General features: G+C 41.9%; 1 protein-coding gene across 3 annotated transcripts in view; it reads left to right on the top strand.

The window, feature by feature from the left end:
* The window catches only part of LOC126281462 (uncharacterized), a 36,940-nt gene that overhangs the window by 3,530 nt on the left and 14,406 nt on the right, over window positions 1-19,004 (top strand). For 2 of the 3 annotated variants that reach the window (XM_049980453.1, XM_049980454.1), the window contains one exon: window positions 17,090-18,824. In XM_049980453.1, coding sequence (XP_049836410.1) covers window positions 17,090-18,710 — 1,621 coding nt within the window. In that variant the 3' untranslated portion in view covers window positions 18,711-18,824. Of the gene's footprint in view, window positions 1-17,089; window positions 18,825-19,004 lie in introns of those variants that run through there. The other variant, XR_007551271.1, reaches the window with a different exon arrangement.

Raw genomic sequence — 19,004 nt, 5'->3', positions numbered from 1 at the left:
GTATCATCGGCGCCCCCATCCCTCACTCCATCTCCCTCGCACCCTGAATCTTTAGTTGCTTCTTCCTGTGCTTTTACTCGTTTTACTCATGTCACAAATATAGTAATCCCTCTTCACAGCTGAATGGCATCATCCGCGCTTTTCACGCGATGGACAGGAATTCGATTACTGGTGACAGCATCATTTCAACTGTCCCACCCGTCATTGAAATGACATCAGTGAAAATATGTCGACGGTGCTGTGAGTCACATGAGATTTAGGAGTATTACCCGCATTTACTAGCTGCACTCGTCCACGTGTTGCTGTAGCTCAAATTGGTTAAATGGAAAAGAAAGAAAAGAGGAAGCACACATTTCCAATATTATTAATTTCACAAGGCTTGTGGATATACAGTACAATATTTTTTGTTGTTCCGTTATCTGCGCAGATACAGAGATTGTCTGGTTTGCCAACTGTACGACACGCTACATATAATCGTCCATATGAGAAGCAATCCGTGTCTAGATCTAAACCGCGCTATTCTAAATATTAGCCCTGAAATTTGTTGATGGTGACTGCAAACGCCAATCGAAATGTGAATTGCAGTCTTTTAAATCGAAATTGAGTAATAGGAGTGCGAGGAATGAGGACATCTGCACCTTTGAATGATCCTTTCAAGATTGTTGCTCCTCAGACGTTGCTCTTTATTTTCTTAAATTTTTTTCATTTATTTTATTTTGTTTATTTATTTTACTGCAAGTCGCATGTCATTGAAAATCTTTGGCTTGTTGATATTTCGCAATATGATAATTGACGCGCTGATTTTCAATTGCAATACATGCAGATCACTGGCAGATCGACTGAATTCGAAAATTCTGTTAGATAATTAACCGCTTCATCCGTTTCCACGAGAGTCGACGGATTGGTATGGTACTGCCTCATTCTGCCAATCGTGACTTTTATTAGTCTGAATACTGGAAAATACTGCGTCAAGAATTCTTCTTCCGACGTCACTAAATGCAGAAGTTATGATACAATGAAATTTGTCACAGTTTCCAACAATTGGCTTTTGAATTTCTCAGCTGCTCGATCATGTAGACACGCATATTTGTAGTCGCCACAGCGTAGAGTAGTTCACTCAAGCATATGTTTCGACCACTGATGACGATCGAGGAATTACAGGTAATGTTAACCTGAAATCTCCTGCAAGCAATAATTATGCGTTCCAAAGTGGTCATATGTTTTCATACAGACTTTACAGTGATCGATCAAGAGTCTCGAGCGATTTTTGTCTGCCATTGTGCTTTCATTTCAAACACTTTGCATTTTTTACGATACTGTCCCCATGCCAGATGCTTTGAAAATATTGGACGTGGGAGCTTCAATGAATCGCGTGTTCAAAGGCAATTTCAGAGCGGAATGGGCAGTTGTTTCACCCGGTAGCAATGTCGCAGCTATTCAGATATTTCGAAAGACGCAAGAGCTAAGGCTACGTCATTATGTTATCGAATTACTTCCAGGACGCATCTAAGAAGATTTCTCCAACCCCGTAATTAACAGTTTGCATTATTTGATCGTCAATGCTTTTTGCTCAAGCGTTAGCTTAGGAATATTACGACAGAAGATCATCCGTGGCGTAATTTTGTTCGCGACGCAATTCTACATTGAACGATGTAGGTGTAAATGTAGTAGAACGAAGCAGCATAAGACCGATTCGGTGATGTTATTTCCAGTTGGTTAAGAAATTTCTTTGCGATTTCTAAGCACAAAAATCTTCAGTCTTTATCAACCTTTCGTTGTGGATTTCAGCTGTGAATTTCAAGTTCGTATTTGAATTTCCGTCGTGTAGTCGACAGAAAATATCTCCAGTCATATGTAATTTTCTGTTTCTCCCATAACGTTATGGAGATTAAGAAGAGCAAGTAGTCAATATCATGGCAAAAAATGCACGAATTTGATTTCTATGTGATGTGTTGCTCGCGTCGTTAATGTATAAATTGTCGGTCTTTCTCAAATAATTTCAAGAGCTCGGCATGCATTGCGTTGCGAAAAACGTCATGCGCAATGCTGTTGACAATTTTCAATTGCTGGAAAGACGTTGTTGGGCTAGGCACATTTACCAACAGCATGCGAAGGAAGAAGTATTTATCTCGATTCGGATGCAAGGTGTGTAGTGTGCCTATCGTAGTTTCTTTCAATATGCCGGGTTGTCCTTTGATTCGCTCTCCCGGTTTATGTAGTTCATATGATTCTCTACTCGCATTCCATATGCAATACATAGACATTCCCGAACGCAGCAGTGTTTTCACAAATACATCATTTTGACATAACGTGAAAAAAGCAGTTAACGTTGTTGCCGGTGGATTCAGGGTTATTTTTTCCACATTTGCAACTAAGAAGTAAAACCGTTGTCCATTTTCTAGATGAACTGCTAAGTGAACAACAGCTTGACTTAGTTCGTGCATTGGGAAATGAAGGAAATCGCCATACAGCTTCAGTGCTGCTTCTATATCTTCAGCCTGATACTGTGCGATTTCGTCGATATGTAGAACAGCATTCCTATTAATTCTTTTGGTTGCACTCCGAAAAGTGTCGTGTTGATGACATTATTCACGGACTGATAAATGTATTTGATCGCGTTACAATATTCTACGTTTATGTGCACTTTATATGTTTTAGATAGCAAAGGCAAATATGGAACAACCCGCCGGTTGTCTGCATTAAGACTGCTTTTTTACTCCTGTTTTCTTCTGACCTCCGTCTGTACAAACGGTATCTATTGTTTCCTGTAACTGTATTGGATGCTAATGGTCGAGGATATCGCTTAGCGCATTTTCCGCCCATCAAGTCTTGTGCATTTGGATTCAGTGTACCGCAACGTTAATGTATCATATTTTTCGTCACAAATTCACCCAAATCCTTATCGGCTATTTCAGCGGATGTTGCATCGTGGCTTTCGTCTGAGGTGATTTTGTGATAAGAGCCAGATTACTGTATTGCCATTGCAGTGAGTACATCCAGCAGCACACAGACAAAAGAGTTTATGTTTTATCATGAAATCCATCAGCGATTCTACCTTCTTTCCGAATACATGTGCTGTGATGGCATGCCTCTCCATCGGCGATTGCCGAGGAAATAAGTTGTTGCGTATCGTCCAAAGCTGAATTACATGTGAATGTAATGAATAGATCTTGAGCGCACCCAGGCATATGACATGGACTGTCTGTATGTGAAGATGACAAAATCGTTACTTGTATTACCATCATTTACAACTACATCTCGCAAAAGAACGTATTTTCCAGAGCGAAGCTTGGTATGATTAAAAGGGATAAATGTCAAATGTTCTGATTAGTTTTTTTCTTACGTATCTACGATGTATCGGTGAAATAATTGGCGGCATTTAAAAATGTGATTGTCTTCATCCTCTGGAACCATTAATCGCTACAAATAATAGTTCAGTGTGCTGTATTTCTTATTTTTTTCTTCGCCTCTGACTGGATTTATCATTTTTACGTTGAAGTCATATTCATCGGCACCATACCAAGAAATAACTGGATATTGCAAAGCATCGTAGCATCGATGAGTTTCTGCAGCTTTTGTCACTTGGTCTTTTCTCAGATAAAAAATATATCTATAGTTTGGAATTGATCTCCGACTATTACAACTGTCAGGTCGTGTAAAGTCGAAGTACTGAATCTTCGCACATGTTCTTCAGCAGGCGTTTTGACTGCATGAATAACAATCTTGCGTGCATCAGATGGTATCATGTCAACTGCTGTTTGGAACAAACTCACTAAGTCTTTTTTTTTTTTCGTGAAGAATCTCGTGCAGTTGGGAAAAGATGGAACATTTTATTCCGGTTGAAATTTCGCGGCGTGTATTTATTTCATCACAGACATCACCAATGAAATACATTTATAGGAATTTCCGTTGACCGTTGATCCTCTAGGAGCGGAAGCTGTAAATTTTTCCCTTTACTTTGAAAGTTGGCAAGAATTCAACTGTTCAGATTTCTGCGGCGAACGACGTCATTTGGAATCATGCGTAGTACTTCCTGATGAGAGATAGGAAATGATTTGATTCGGTGGTATACCCCGCAAAAAAGTTTTTGGTGGCTCTGGCGGTTCTTCAGGTTGATTCAGTTTAATTCTTCCGGTTTCACAATGCAATAGGAACACTCTTCAGTTGTAGTGACGATGAAAAATGCCAGGTCAAACTGTAACCGTCAGCTGAGTTATATCGGAATGCAGGACGCTTGTGATCGCGTGATTGTTGAACATGGCGTCGTGTTTGGCGCTGATCTGCTGTTTCTGTTGACGTCTTTCAGCCATACTCAGTCTGTCGCGTTCATTCTGCTGAGAACGGAGCAGATCTAAAACTGCAGAAAGCAATTATCCTGCTCGCAGCCGTGCATCCTCAAGTCTGACTGCACTCGCTTACTCAGCACTTATTTGAACCATTGTCTGTTTCGGCCGTTCGTGATGCCCGTTCTTACTCAGTTTGATTCGCAATTACTCGTCGCACTGCTTCCGCTCCGGGAGTACGACCACCTAAGTTCGATCTCGCACGAGGTATTATTTTGATGAACTGACGCAGATCCACTGCACTGGTAAAAAATAAAGAAAGTTACAACAAAAACATTAAAATTGCAGAGCATTAAAAAAGAGAAAAACAAGAGCTACAACGCAAAGAAAAAATTAAAAACACTAACGAAATATTTCAGTTCAAACAGAAAAACAATTGACACGTGTCTTTTCCACCTCAAACAGCACTGAAAAAGAAAGAGAGTTAATAAACTAAATGAAAAACAATGAGACACGAAAAAATAAACTGTACTCACGAAATGAAGGCAATGGTAAACGGCACAGCTCAAGTCCAATGCAAAACGAAAATAAATTTAAATCTATGAAAATTCAATTTAACAATGCGATCGGAAACGCTAAAAATGTTTAGTGACAGCTGTCCGACTTGAGCAATGTTTGGTATTGCGTGTGCTGCTGTTACGTTCAACAGATGGTGCATCAGTAGATGCATAGAAACATGCGCTTATTCGAATGCAACGTTGCGTCAAAATTTCAAAGCAATCGATGAAAAATGTTCAGAGATTTAATATTTTGTACAATATATTCTCTACAGAAATTATGATAAAATTTTTGTTAATATGAATACAAGGTAGATCACAATCTATAAAGACACTATTGTTTGGAGAAGTGAAACACCAAGACCGAGAGATGTGATCACAATGAAATTTATTCCACCGATTGAGGATATCACTCTACACAAATGATTGACATTACAGACCGCACATGCACTGTGACTATGGAAATTCAGTGCAGCAATTAGTGAAATCAGAGCTGCTAGACATCGTGGCGTGGAATCAAAGAGCGCCTGAATATGCTGCTGGTAATACACTGTCACGCGGTTTGTAGCTGCGTCCACGAAGCAGCAACGATGGCTGCTGGGGACCTGAACGAACAAGTTGCTGACCGACAATGACCCAGACATGTTCGACTAGCGACGTAGTAGGCTAACGAGCATGTCGGGGAGGCAGTGGTAGCCGTCGTTCTCTGAAGAAATTTTGCACATCCCTCTCCACATGTTGCCGGGAGTCGTTCTACTGAAATTTGGCATGTGCAACGGCCTGCAGGATGAAAACCTCCCTGATGTAGCGGTAGCTGTTCAGATTGCCCCCAAGACGTAGGAGGCGAGATCATTTGTTATAGGCAATGGTACCCCCAAACCATCACATCTGGTATTTATCCGCTATTCCACTCATCAATAGAGTGTGCCCGATTATGTTCACCACGGCCCCGTCGAATGCGTATGCAGCCATCATTGTAGGACAAGTTGAAGCACGACTCGTCCCGAAAACACTACATTTGCCACTCAGCACACCAGTGTCAGCGTTCATGTGTCCATTGCACTCTGCAGCGTTTGTGGGTTCTGGTCAATGAAAGCTGACGCAATGACAATCGTGTCACCAATCCAGCCCACAGAAGACGGCGTCGAATCATCGATGCATACATGTCTACACTCATTGCAGTGCTCCAACGACACGCCAGCACTGTGGACGAATCTGTTCTCTCTGTTATGGCCAAGCGAACAAGATGGCGGTCCTCTCGTGCTGTGGTCACATTGTGTCATCCAGTACCCTGTCGGCGCTGTGTACGACCCTCTTCTTTCCTCTGATTCGTTGAAGCAATATGCCCTGTACCAGCCGCAATGCCACACGGAAAGACCGAGCCACCTCCCAGAGACCAATCATTCGAATGCACTCTCATGCCGATATTTCGTTCTGAGGTGTAGGTTACGCATAGTGGTTCTGAACACTATGGGACTTAACTTCTGAGATCATCAGTCGCCTAGAACTTAGAACTACTTAAACCTAACTAACCTAAGGACATCACAAACACCCATGCCCGAGGCAGGATTCGAGCCTGCGACCGTAGCGGCCGCGCGGTTCTAAACTGTAGCGCCTAGAACCGCTCGGTCACTCAGGCCGGCTACACATAGTGGAACTGCGTGCATGCCACCTCTCTGCCGTTTAAATCACTTATGGTTCCTCGGTTCTGCGCATCTTGTTATTGTGGCATGTTGCAGATCATTGTTTCAGAGCGTTTCACTTTTTACAAACAGTAGTGTATTATATGTTAAATTCCCCATAACGTTTTTCTGTCCACACTTCCAATTAATTATATCCCCTTATTGCATCCTTCCTGTCTAACCGCGCAACCTTTATCGAAATTAACAATACCAATTCCAGTACCTTCCATCTACTGCAAACTGCCCCAAAGCTTTGTCCTTTATCCCTGTGTAAACTTCTCAAGATCAACCCCTGCAAAACTCAGGTAAAAATTATACGGCAAACCAACCGCATGAATTTTACCTTACCATTTATGACCGTCCTATCTAGTTAACTAATACTCAAAAATATCTTGGCCTGACCCTCAACTGTTAACTGATGTGGAAACCTCAACTACTAACAGTCCAACAGAAAGCCCACAATAGACTAAAAGTTCTAAAACTACTAATGGGCGGAATTTGGGCATTATGCCCCTTGCTATTCTCCACATCCACAAAACCTTGATCTGACCCTTCCTCTGCTACACATATGTTGCAAGGATCTCCACCCCTCCCCTCTCCACAAGTTCTACAAGTCCCTCCAGATACATATTCCAAGGATGTCCAACCCTCCTCCCCCCTCCACAAGTTCTACAAGTCCCTCCAGATGCATGTTCCAAGGATGTCCACCCCCCTCCCCCCTCCACAAGTTCTACAAGTCCCTCCATACCTTTCGTCTCACTTTGCACATCTATTTACCTTCCGCCTCGTGGATCCTCTCCCATCTCATCAACCACTAACCCACCTCACCCACACTGGATCTCCTACACTATCTGCAAACTAGATTCCAGTAACCCCATTCTCACCCCTCTGATCACCACCTCTGGTTTTACAAACTGTCCTTACACCTCCACACACTCCATATCACCTCCCAACTCAACTTCAATCAACTCCCTCTCCCACAATAAGATCTGCCCCCATATTTGTCCCTCTTACCAACTTCAAATTTTCCCGCTCCATCTCTCTCCATAACAGGGATCCCCTTCCCCTTTCCCTGTCCATACATTCCCGCCCCTTTCCTCTTGTTACCTCTAACTTACCCTCCTCCTCACCCTCTGTTATTCCGACCTTCTGACTTCCCACCAACCACCTCAGCAGATACCTTCATCTCCATAGTTTTCTCACCTGACAGACCTCTGTCCCTTCCACCTGCACACTTCATCCCCACGGCACATATTTTCTCGTCCCGAAATACTTCTCACCCAGTGCATGTCTTTCAGATTTTCAGTGAAAGTGCAGTGCTTCAGTGCATTTCCTTCAAAGAATTTCACTATTCTACGATGTAGTTTTAAAATGTGCATATTTTCGTTTTTTAACTGTTTTTGATTCTTAATTGAAATAAGAAAAAGCCTAATATATTTTTTGTTATTTTAGTTATATTTTTAAAAATTCTCTTGGCTGAAGAGCAGAATATTTGACCGCCGTCTGCCCACCCCACATCCGTAAGCGGTGAGGGGGCTGCACTAGCAATAAAGGAAAAAATTAAAATTTCTATCAGTATGTGAATTAATATCTCAGGAACTACTCTAGAGATTTTGATATGGTTGTGACTAACAGATAGACTAACTCATGGGAAAGTTTTTGTATATAATGCCCACCCCACATCCGTAAGCGGTGAGGGGGCTGCACTAGCAATAAAGGAAAAAATAAAAATTTCTATCAGTATGTGAATTAATATCTCAGGAACTACTCTAGAGATTTTGATATGGTTGTGACTAACAGATAGACTAACTCATGGGAAAGTTTTTGTATATAATTTATTACTGCTATGCCAGACAACTCTTCGGGACGCAGGTACTTGATGCTCTCCGTGTGAAGCCCAGGTGTGCCGCAAGTTAATAGTATATGACAACAGAAGCAAAAACGCCCTAGTAAACATTGGTCTGCAAAAATACGGTTTGCGAGATAATTGTGAATGCGTGTCTGCGAGCCAGCACTGTCTTCTGCATTAATTATTGCAGTACTTAGTATATTTGAAATGTTAGCAACGAGGGTTTCGCAGAAAGTAATGCAACGCATTTATTTCTCAACTGAAAACATTGCTACAAAAGCGAAACGTTACGTATGTACGTATTATTTGAAGACTCCTGAGTGATAGCGCCAAGTTTCCGTCACTTCCGACAAACAACAAGAGGACAGTTTCAAAACGGTGTCTATAATGTACGTTTCAAGCAATCTGCCTTCATAGAATTTCTCAGTACAGAGAAAAAAAACTGGTAAATTTTCACAAATTCTCGTGCAAAGTCTATGGAGCATCTGTTGTCGACAGAAATACAATTAGTCGCTGGGCACGGAGGGTGAGGTCATCACAATGCGGTCCAGCAGAGCTCGACGATTTGCAGTGGTCGGGGAGACCATCCACCTGTCACACCTGACACGTTGCAGCGAGCTCATGCTGTCATTCGCGAGGACAGACTCATTACGACTCGGTAGTTGGCGTTGCATCTGTTAATGAGCAAAGGAAGCGGCCCCAACAAGTCTGAGGACTGCTGAACACATCGCAAAACAAAGCTGGTCAGCGTTACCCCATCCACCCTGCAGCTCTGACCTAGACCCCTCGGAAGACATTTTAAGGACAATGAGGAGGTGACTCACACAGTGAAGCACAGGCTGCGCCACCAGGACAAGGATTGGTCCCGACAGGCATACACACCCTTGTTTCGAGCTGGAGGAAGGCCGTAGATCGGGATGGAGATTCGTGGAAAAATAGGGTGTGTGGATAAAACACTGTTCTTTCGCGTGTGTAATTCTCATTATGTTTAATAAAGAACTGTTGAAGAAAAAAATGCGGTGCATTACTTCCTGGTCAACACTCGCATCGGTTAAGTCCCTATCTAATTGGGCCCAAATTTCACCCAAATCCTACCTTTTCTTGCGCAACGTTGCAGAATGTGGTACATGCATGATGTGGCATAAGCAAATCTTGCTGTTGATGAAAAGCGACTTCCAATGTGACAATATGATCTATTATGAATAGGTTGAACAGGACTTATACCTTGGGCTTCAACATCACCTCACCTCAATCCTCGGGATTCTTCTGACTGTGCACATCTCAAAAGTGAAGTGTACTGCTATCCTGCTGATAACTAGGGCAGCGAATTGTGTGGTTTTGTCAAAATTTGCGAGACGATGCTGAAGTTTGAAAGAATTTGTAACTGAATGTGGAGGTTTTTTGCCCTGTCTACATCCGGTACTTTAATTCTCACACTCTGTCCAACTGAAGGTTTTGGAATTTTGTTGCATGAGCCTACTTTAATATTGTCTTGGCCTGCAATTGGAGACCTTCTTTGGCAGCTTCTTGTATCCATTTCACATTATTGACACTGTTGGAAGTTGTCAGCGTCTCGTTACAACCGTCAGCTGGTCCGGTGTCTCGTTGTTTACTGTCGTCAAATCCTGTGTCTCTGGTGCATCCTCACCTACTGCAGCCTCACTTTCTATCGCCGTTCCTTCTGTTCCAATACTTGATTCACTGGCATCAATTCCTTGGCCGTCAGTTTCGGTTTCTTGTGAGTCGGTGGAAGTGGTGTTTAACATTGTTTTCAACTCTTCTTTGGCGTTTATACTTTTTTATTAAATCACGTGGAACAACTGAGGTCACTATGCCCATTTTTATTGGAACCCCAAACATGACTTCATATGGTGAACATCTGATCCCTTCATGATAAGCCCTATTTTTCGCTATATGCACAAACATCAGTCCTTCAGACCATTTTGAAGTTTCATTTGTTTTCATCCAAGTTGTTAACATGTTTTCGATATCTTGATTTGCTCTTTCGATTGGTCCCTGAGATTGACTGTGCCTCAGTTTCCCGTGAACTATCTCTGTATCATTCGACAACCCTCTTAAACTTGGTTACAGAACTCTCTACTATTATCAGAATGATGCTAAAAATGCCCAAATGCTACTATTATCAGAATGATGCTAAAAATGCTACGTCATCAGCCCTTTTCGAAGTTAGTGCGCGGAGGATAACAAATTTTGTCAAATGCTCTTGGCATACAAGTATGAAATTCGACTTATTGTGTGCATTTGCCTGTATGTCGATTAAGTCAATTTGGCATCGTCAATTCATTTTACTGTGTATGACAGGCTCCACTACAACACCCCCTTTCAATGTTTCTTGCTTTTTCTAAGATGGTTCACATAATCTCACGTAAGTAACGATTGACTCAACAGCCACATTCCTGTACTAAAGATTCAGTTCCACAACCATCCGCGTTCGGCCGCCATGGTTTATAGCAATGTGGTTCTCATGAAGTACAGTAAACAGTTCATCAAAACGAATGTAATTAAGAAGTTCTTCTTTTCCAGAAGACACTGTTGCTATGATCTCCTCTTCACCTCCGATGTTGAGAACATCATATCGCTTCAAATTTCTGTAGCGAACAGATTTTTTATTGAAAACGATTTTTGCATTTTTCACTTCACTTAAGAGAGTATAATATTGATTAGCAGTTACATAAAAATTGTTGTCCTCCTTCTTCTTATTCACTGATTCACTCAAAAATTCGTAAGACCTGTTACGCATAACATCAATCATTCTGATGCGAAGCTGCAGAAGAAACGCCACAGAAACGAATCGCAAAGATGACCGTACGCAGGATGCTCGACACACTGAAACTTCGCAGCAGTGAGCGGACTGAGGACTCATAACTGCCAACAAAGAAACTTATCTGAACACAAAATTGGCAACAATGAAACTTGTCTGACCCTGTCCGACGGAGGCGGGAGTCTTCGATTCAGCTTTCACCAGTTTGCATTTGTAAATCCTAAGATTTACCCATGTTTGTTACATTAAATGAGAAATTTCGGACTTTCACCAAACCGCGATGGTAAATCTTCGGTTTCGTCGCTTAATTCTAGGATTTACCAGTCATCTTACTTTTACACTAACATATACATTGAGAGGCTAATTCCAGAATATCCAGACTAATGAAGAGGGGTCGACAAGAGGTTCGCGAACTTACACCACTTTTGCCCGACCCGCCCGGTTCTGAGCCAAAAATATACGCGAATGAAAATAATCAAAGCAGACTACTTTTCATGTTAAACTAGCACTTACTTCAGACCGTTCGAATAGTAAATATGGCAGCATTAAGTCTTTGAACAACATCCAGAATGTGGGCTTTCCTCGACAGTCTACTATCTACCTGAAAACCCAGAAATTTGAACTGATCGGTTTCACTAATCATATGCCCAGTCTGTGAAATTAAAACATAGAGTTTTGTTGGACTATGTGTTAGAAACTGTAAAAACTCAGCCTTAGCGAGATTTAGCGTTAGTTTCTTTTCTACAAGCCGTGAACTTAAGTCATTTATTGCACTATTTGAAACAGTGCCAACGTTGCACACAACATCCTTTACTACCAAGCTAGTGTTATCAGCAAACTGAAATATTTTAGAATCAACTGTAATACTGGAAGGTATACCATTTATATAAATAAGGAAGAGAAGTGGCCCCAACACTGATCCCTCGGGCACCCTCCACTTTACGGTACCCCACTCAGACCCTACATCACAGCCGTTATAAACATTGTGAATAATGATCTTTTGCTGCCTGTTGCTAATGTAAGAGGTGAAGAAATTGAGAGTTACTCCCCGTATTCCGTAGCCACGCTGTGGCTAAGCCATGTCTCCGCAGTATCCTTTCTTTCAGGAGTGCTAGTTCTGAAAGGTTCGCAGGAGAGCTTCTGTGAAGTTTGGAAGGGAGGAGACGAGGCACTGGCAGAAGTAAAGCTGTGAGGACGGGGCGTGAGTCGTGCTTGGGTAGCTCAGTTGATAGGAACTTATGCACCAATGAAGTACATCAAAAATTAATGGATGAGCCCGTGGTCTAGTGGTAATCGTCGTGCATTCTAAACTCGTAGTCGCATGTTCGCGTCCAGTGTACTAGCCGGCACGGTAACTCAGCGTTTTCGGTCAGAGGGTTTAGCTACCCACTGTAATAAAAAAAACTGAGTGAACGTATCAACGAACAACCCGGACGAGTGTCATCGAACGGCCGCCATGAACAAAGTCAACGAACAATATAGAAAAAAAAAGTTGGTAGAGCACTTGCCCGCGAAAGGCAAAGGTCCTGAATTCGAGTCTCGGTCCGGCACACAGTTTTAATCTACCAGGAAGTTTCATATCAGCGCACACTCCGCTGCAGAGTGAAAATCTCATTCTGGACCTTACAATACTGTTTATAATTGGCTACTGTAGCTTGATTGTGACCGATTCTAACATTCTGATATAGTTCCCGCTTTGTTTCACGCGATGTTCTTATCCCATTAATCAACTACACAGGTTGCCTTTTACTGCTAGTACCGAGTTTAGAACATTCTAATGGAAAGCAGCTCGTTATTGGTACTATAAAAATCCTGCCACTCTTATTCCTTAACAAGGTTTAAAAACCTCTCTATTGCCTTTGGATTAGCTTTTCTACATAGTTTGTAATTATGTATAACATTTTTTTTAGTACAAAAACCTTTCATTGTTAAAATTTGTGCATCATGGTCTGAAAGGCCATTCATCTTTTCATTAATAGAATGTCCATCTAGTAATGAAGAATGAATAAAAATATTGTCTATAGCTGTGCTACTGTCCCGCTGCACATTTCTGGAAACAACACAGCCTGCATCAGATCATATGAATTTAGGAGATCTTCCAACATCCTACTTCTTGCACAATCACATACATACTTAATATTGAAGTCATTACATAAACTAATTTTGGTACTTCCTATAAAGTGAACCAAGAACCCTCTCTAGCTTGAGCTAAAATGCTCTGAAGTCAGAGTGAGGGGACCTATAAATTACAACAGTTAGAAGTTTAGTTCCACTAAATTAAACTGCCCCTGCACAACACTCATACCTGTTCAATGCAGTGCCGTGATACGTCTACGGACTGAAATGGAATACTGTTATTTACTCCGCAAAGAACTTCTTGAAAAACAACCAGCTAATCTGTGTCCTGGTAAAGGAAGACTCTGAATTGTTAAATTATTTAAGTGGTGCGTCGAAAGACGAATAATGTCAGAGTAAATGTAAAAATGTATCAGTTTGAGGTAAGGGACCTTGGTCTGGAAACGAACGAGTTATGTGCACTTGTTCAATTGTTCAATGTAAGAGCTGTGTCTCACAGTAGCAAAGATGAACAAGTGCTCATAGCACTTAAGGCGTGCAATTTATGTATGTAATCAACTAGCAATGGAATATAAAAACTGGGTACAAAGATTAATTATCAAAAAACTAGAATATCTTACTAATAATCTGAATGAGGTGTACATAATGTAGAAAAATATCAGAGATGTCAACAATCTTTTGTAACGTGGAACCCATTTTAGAAAAAGAGGAAGTTTAATTAGATTAATATTGGAAGATCAGTAAAGGAAGCAAGGTCATTGAGATGCTCATTTCAATATTATGGAGCAGGAATGTGATAAATAGAACAAAAAACTTACATTCAAATCGATTTTACACAGTACAGTCCAGTATGGAACAAAGAACTGGACAACTAATCAGAGAAAAATAAACGGGCTGAAAGTATTACATTTGGATTTCTGGAGACAATCTGCAAGGCTCTCATGGAAAGACTACATGTGGACCACCAAGTGATAAAGATAATAGTATTGGAAGAAGGAATAAGTGATATGATGGATCGAAAAAAATTACAGTGGTATGTACATGTGAGAATGATATAAGAAACAAGAATACAGAATTGATAATGAGGTGAGAAATTGACGGAAGAAGAGGGAGAGAGCGACCGATGACTTCCTGGTTCCAAACTGTACACATGACAATAGGATGATTTGTTGTGGAAGATGAGAATTCACAATACTGAAGTACCAGGAGAAATATCACGAAGAGATAGTGCTCAGTAGTTGTGTAATACTCATTGGAGTGCGCTCAGGGTATGGAGCCACTGGAGGCATGTCTCAGTAAATGAGTACCATTGGATCCACGAGTTCCCACGCGACTGCTATCAGTGTCAGATGGAAACTTTCAATTCCGTTGCTGTGATGCCCGTGCAGTGGTAAGGATACGTAATACCACACAATAAATTATGTATCAAAAGAGAGAGAGAATACGTTTCTATTGAAACAACTTAGTCAAGATCACCACTGGAAAAACGTAAACAGACACCGTCTACTTCGAATTTGTACAGTTTCTGTCTACTAAAATGCTACTGGTCTGTTAAGAATCACGAGGGAAGAACTGTATTGAGGAAGGTAAAGAAATTTATGCTGTCTCTATTGAATTGGAAAAATGTTTCAACAGACTTCAATGGAACAAGCTGATAGACATTATGAAGAAGAAAAGAGTATACTAGTAGGAGAGACTACTAGTACAGAACGTATATCTACAGTAGGAAGAAAGAATAAGGACTGAAAATGGAATGTCGGAAAGAAGTAGCATTGGAAGACAAAGTTGTTGCCTCTCTACCTTGCCTGTTCAACTACATCTACATCTACATTTATATTCCGCAAGCCACCCAACGGTGTGTGGCGGAGGGCACTTCACGTGCCTCTGTCATTACCTCCCTTTCCTGTTCCAGTCGCGTATGGTTCGCGGGAAGAACGACTGTCTGAAAGCCTCCTTGCGCGCTCGAATCTCTTTAATTTTACATTCGTGATCTCCTCGGGAGGTATAAGTAGGGGGAAGCAATATATTCGATACCTCATCCAGAAACGCACCATCTCGAAACCTGGCGAGCAAGCTACACCGCGATGCAGACCACCTCTCTTGCAGAGTCTGCCACTTGAGTTTGCTAAACATCTCCGTAACGCTATCACGGTTACCAAATAACCCTGTGACGAAACGCGTCGCCCTTCCTTGGATCTTCTCTATCTCCTCCGTCAACCCGATCTGGTACGGATCCCACACTGATGAGCAATACTCAAGTATAGGTCGAACGAGTGTTTTGTAGGCCACCTCCTTTGTTGATGGACTACATTTTCTAAGGACTCTCCCAATGAATCTCAACCTGGTACCCGCCTTACCAACAATTAATTTTATATGATCATTCCACTTCAAATCGTTCCGCACGCATACTCCCAGATATTTTACAGAAGTAACTGCTACCAGTGTTTGTTCCGCTATCATATAATCATACAATAAAGGATCCTTCTTTCTATGTATTCGCAATACATTACATTTGTAATTTGTATCTGGGAGAGTTTATTGTGAAAGGCTTGGATGGAAAAAGAGAAGTGCGTATTGCTGGACAGAGAATACAGTGCGTAAGATTTGCTGATGACATGGTATTAGTGGCAGAAAGTGAACAAACTGTCGGTAAAATGCTAAAAGATCTAAATGAATAAGGGATGAGAATCAATACAGTAAAAACAAAGAGCATGGCGATCGGCTCACGAAGAAGACTGGCAAATTTTGAGATAGGATAGTTTATTATTAGCCACGTAAGAGCACTTATACATCTTGAAGTTACGATCACTGAAGACTTGAGAGGCCATCAGGCGGTGAAAACTTGCGTTGCTGAAGCGAAGAATGTATTCAATAGGAGGAGGATATTATTATGTGGCAAACTAGATAAAAGTCAGAGGATAGATTTTGGCTAGGTTTCGTCTGGAGTGTGACACTCTATGAGGCAGAAACATGGACACTGAGACAAGAGGATGAAAAACTGCTAGAAGTATTTTAGATGTGAATGTGTAAGAGAATGGAGAGAAGAAGTTGGATAAAAAGAGTGAGTAACGAAAGAGTGTTAGAAACGTCTGATGAGAGAAGAAGAGTCTCGAAGGTTATAAGAGAAAGGAAGAACTGGAAGAGACATTCTTTGCGACAGGAGAGCTTGCTAACAGAAATTTTGGAAAGATTAGTCTGTGGAAGGTGATTGAGACGAAGAGAGGCAAGATGACAGACGACAACAAGAAAGCACAGAGAGCTACGATGTCTTTGTGCTAAGCACTAATGATGATGATTGTTATTATACTGTGAGAGTGCCTACAAAACACACACACATACCTAATGTGAACAGCTAACAAACTAACAAATACTGTCGAACTAACACCCTCTGCGTGCCTCTGTTACCAAACGTAAATAAGTGTCAGACTACTTATGTCGTATGGACATCGTGAAAAATCGGATTCTTGCATTCTGCTGGCGTAATTTGCTATTCAGACTGAGATAGTGTAGCTTGCTAGGTCCATTTATGTCTACATATTTTCTTTTAGAATAGCAGAAATATGATGGTCTGTCAAACCAATGAGGGTAATTAAGTTCAATGTGAAAACAATTACAGCTGTTCCAATTTAGGGACGTTCAACTGATTATGTATCACCAAGGTCGGGTTCATTTCTTACCTGAAAAATTTCAGGCGTCACATTTTAATGAAAGTATTCCCTTTGGTTTGCTATATTCTCGTTTCGAAATAAATCTGCAATGTGACTCTGATTAATGGCTATAAAAAATACTACTCTTTTCCAGTGAAAATCGAGTTTGTGGTTTTTGCATAGCAACTCCTGATTTATTGTGTTCTGTTTCAGGATGCAGTCTTTCCAGTGCAACGCAGAGGCGTCTAGCCAAACTTTCCTCTCAATTCCTCCGCATTGTACACGTGAAATGCTTCGAAAAGCAGGTGACTCGCTAGGCACAGTTAATGGAGTGACATACAAAGAATATTTCGACGACTCCGGTCACACAGTACTTACTCCATCACCGAAGAAAATTTCGAAATATGAACCACAAAAAGAAGAAATCTTTTATAAGGTAAGCTCAGTCTTTACTCTACATGAGGAGGAGGAGGTGAAACCATCCGAACAAAAATATTCTGAGGAGTTCGTGGAGCCTGAAGACGATGAAAAAGACAAAGACGCGTTACATGTTGTTGAACACCCAGATGTGCCCTCTCCGGAGGAACATACTGTGTTTCCAGAGGTTCCCACAGTTGGTTCGCAAGGAGACACTGCTTTAAGCGAAGACTTGCAGGACACAGCTGTACAGAAATATATTGAATTTAGCCCCAGCATGTCGCCACCTGCTTTAGAGAAAGGTCATGATTACCGTTTTGATACAGAACGCTCGAGATTATCTGACAGTGAGCATTCACTGGTATCGTCGACGAAGGTGGAAGTAGGATCTCAACCAGACTTGGGATCTGTGGACGCAAGTTCGTACGAATTGGTCTCCCTTATCGGCTCAAGCCTAGTTTCTAAGCCACTAATGGAAGCACAGAGCGAAGGAAAGTGCCAGAAGAAGAAGAAGACCTCTAAAAAACTGAGAAGGGTCTCAAAATCTGTGCCTCACGTAGTGCCGGAGGAGATGCAACATCTAAACGATTTCAGCCGAGTAGTTACACAAGAAGCTATCTACGCCGAGATGTCGTCCGGCGATGACGCCTTTGCTGCGAACCAAGGCCAATACGAGGACGAAGAGGAATCGTCTTACAGTTCAGAAAGCGACGACGATGCCTCGCAGACGAACAGCCAAGAAATTGACGACCTAGCTATTGAAAGCAGCTCGAGTTTTCCTCCACCTGCCCCCCCTGCTTCTGCGACGAGCAGTACAGACGGGTCAAGCAGTGCCGCCTCCCATCGAGAGGTGTCTCAGTCGAGTGACGGCACACTTCAGGACGAATCAGGAAGCAGAATCTCGTGTGGACAAGGCAGTTTAGGTTTGGAACTGCTGACGGAGTCCTACATTGATCAACTCGGCCACGAGAGCAGTGAAGGGCTCATGTCGAACATACTCGAGCATCCAGAGATGAGTCTCTCTTCGTTAAGTCCAGAGCGCAACACCGACGTCGAAAACAGCAAGTCTCCATCCCCGTGCGCCACAGGATCTGCTTGCGTCTCCACCACTACTGCGAGTTCGCGACAGGAGGAACGCGAGTGCAAAGCGAGAAGGTTAGAGAGATTGGTTGAAAAGTTGTGCCATGATTTCGTTGCACAGAATCCGGCAGTGAAGCAGAACCCTGCGTCGCTGGTGTCGTACTTCGAGAACGCTGGCGCAATAATCCGTTCTCTGCCTGTTACCGAACTGAAGCGCAGTTTCAAAAATGTCTCGAAGGATATTTCGGCAGCCGCAACACCGACGGATAAGTCACAAGCTAGTTCCGAATCGTCGCAGGTTGCGTCACTGGACAGCATTAGACCCACTCGAAGATAGAGCTGTTACTTGACCAACAGAACAAATACTCAAGAAGCGTCACTGGTCATTGAAGTGAACTTTTTTAAATCTTGAGACGTCAATAAATTTCAAGTACTTTCAAATTTGACGTTACTTAATGCCATCTGTTTTGTTATGTAACTAAATGTTTGCTGAAACCTCCAGGCAGATTAAAACTGTGAATCGGATCGGGACTCGAACCCAGCACATTGCAAAGATCCCAGGTTATGGTCCCCGTCTGACACACAGTTTTCATCTGTGCACACAGTTTTGATCTGCCATGAAGTTTAAAAT

This window comes from Schistocerca gregaria, chromosome 7 (assembly GCF_023897955.1).
Source record: "Schistocerca gregaria isolate iqSchGreg1 chromosome 7, iqSchGreg1.2, whole genome shotgun sequence".
In the NCBI taxonomy this organism is placed as follows: domain Eukaryota; kingdom Metazoa; phylum Arthropoda; class Insecta; order Orthoptera; family Acrididae; genus Schistocerca; species Schistocerca gregaria.
This window is presented reverse-complemented; position numbering and strand designations above follow the sequence as displayed.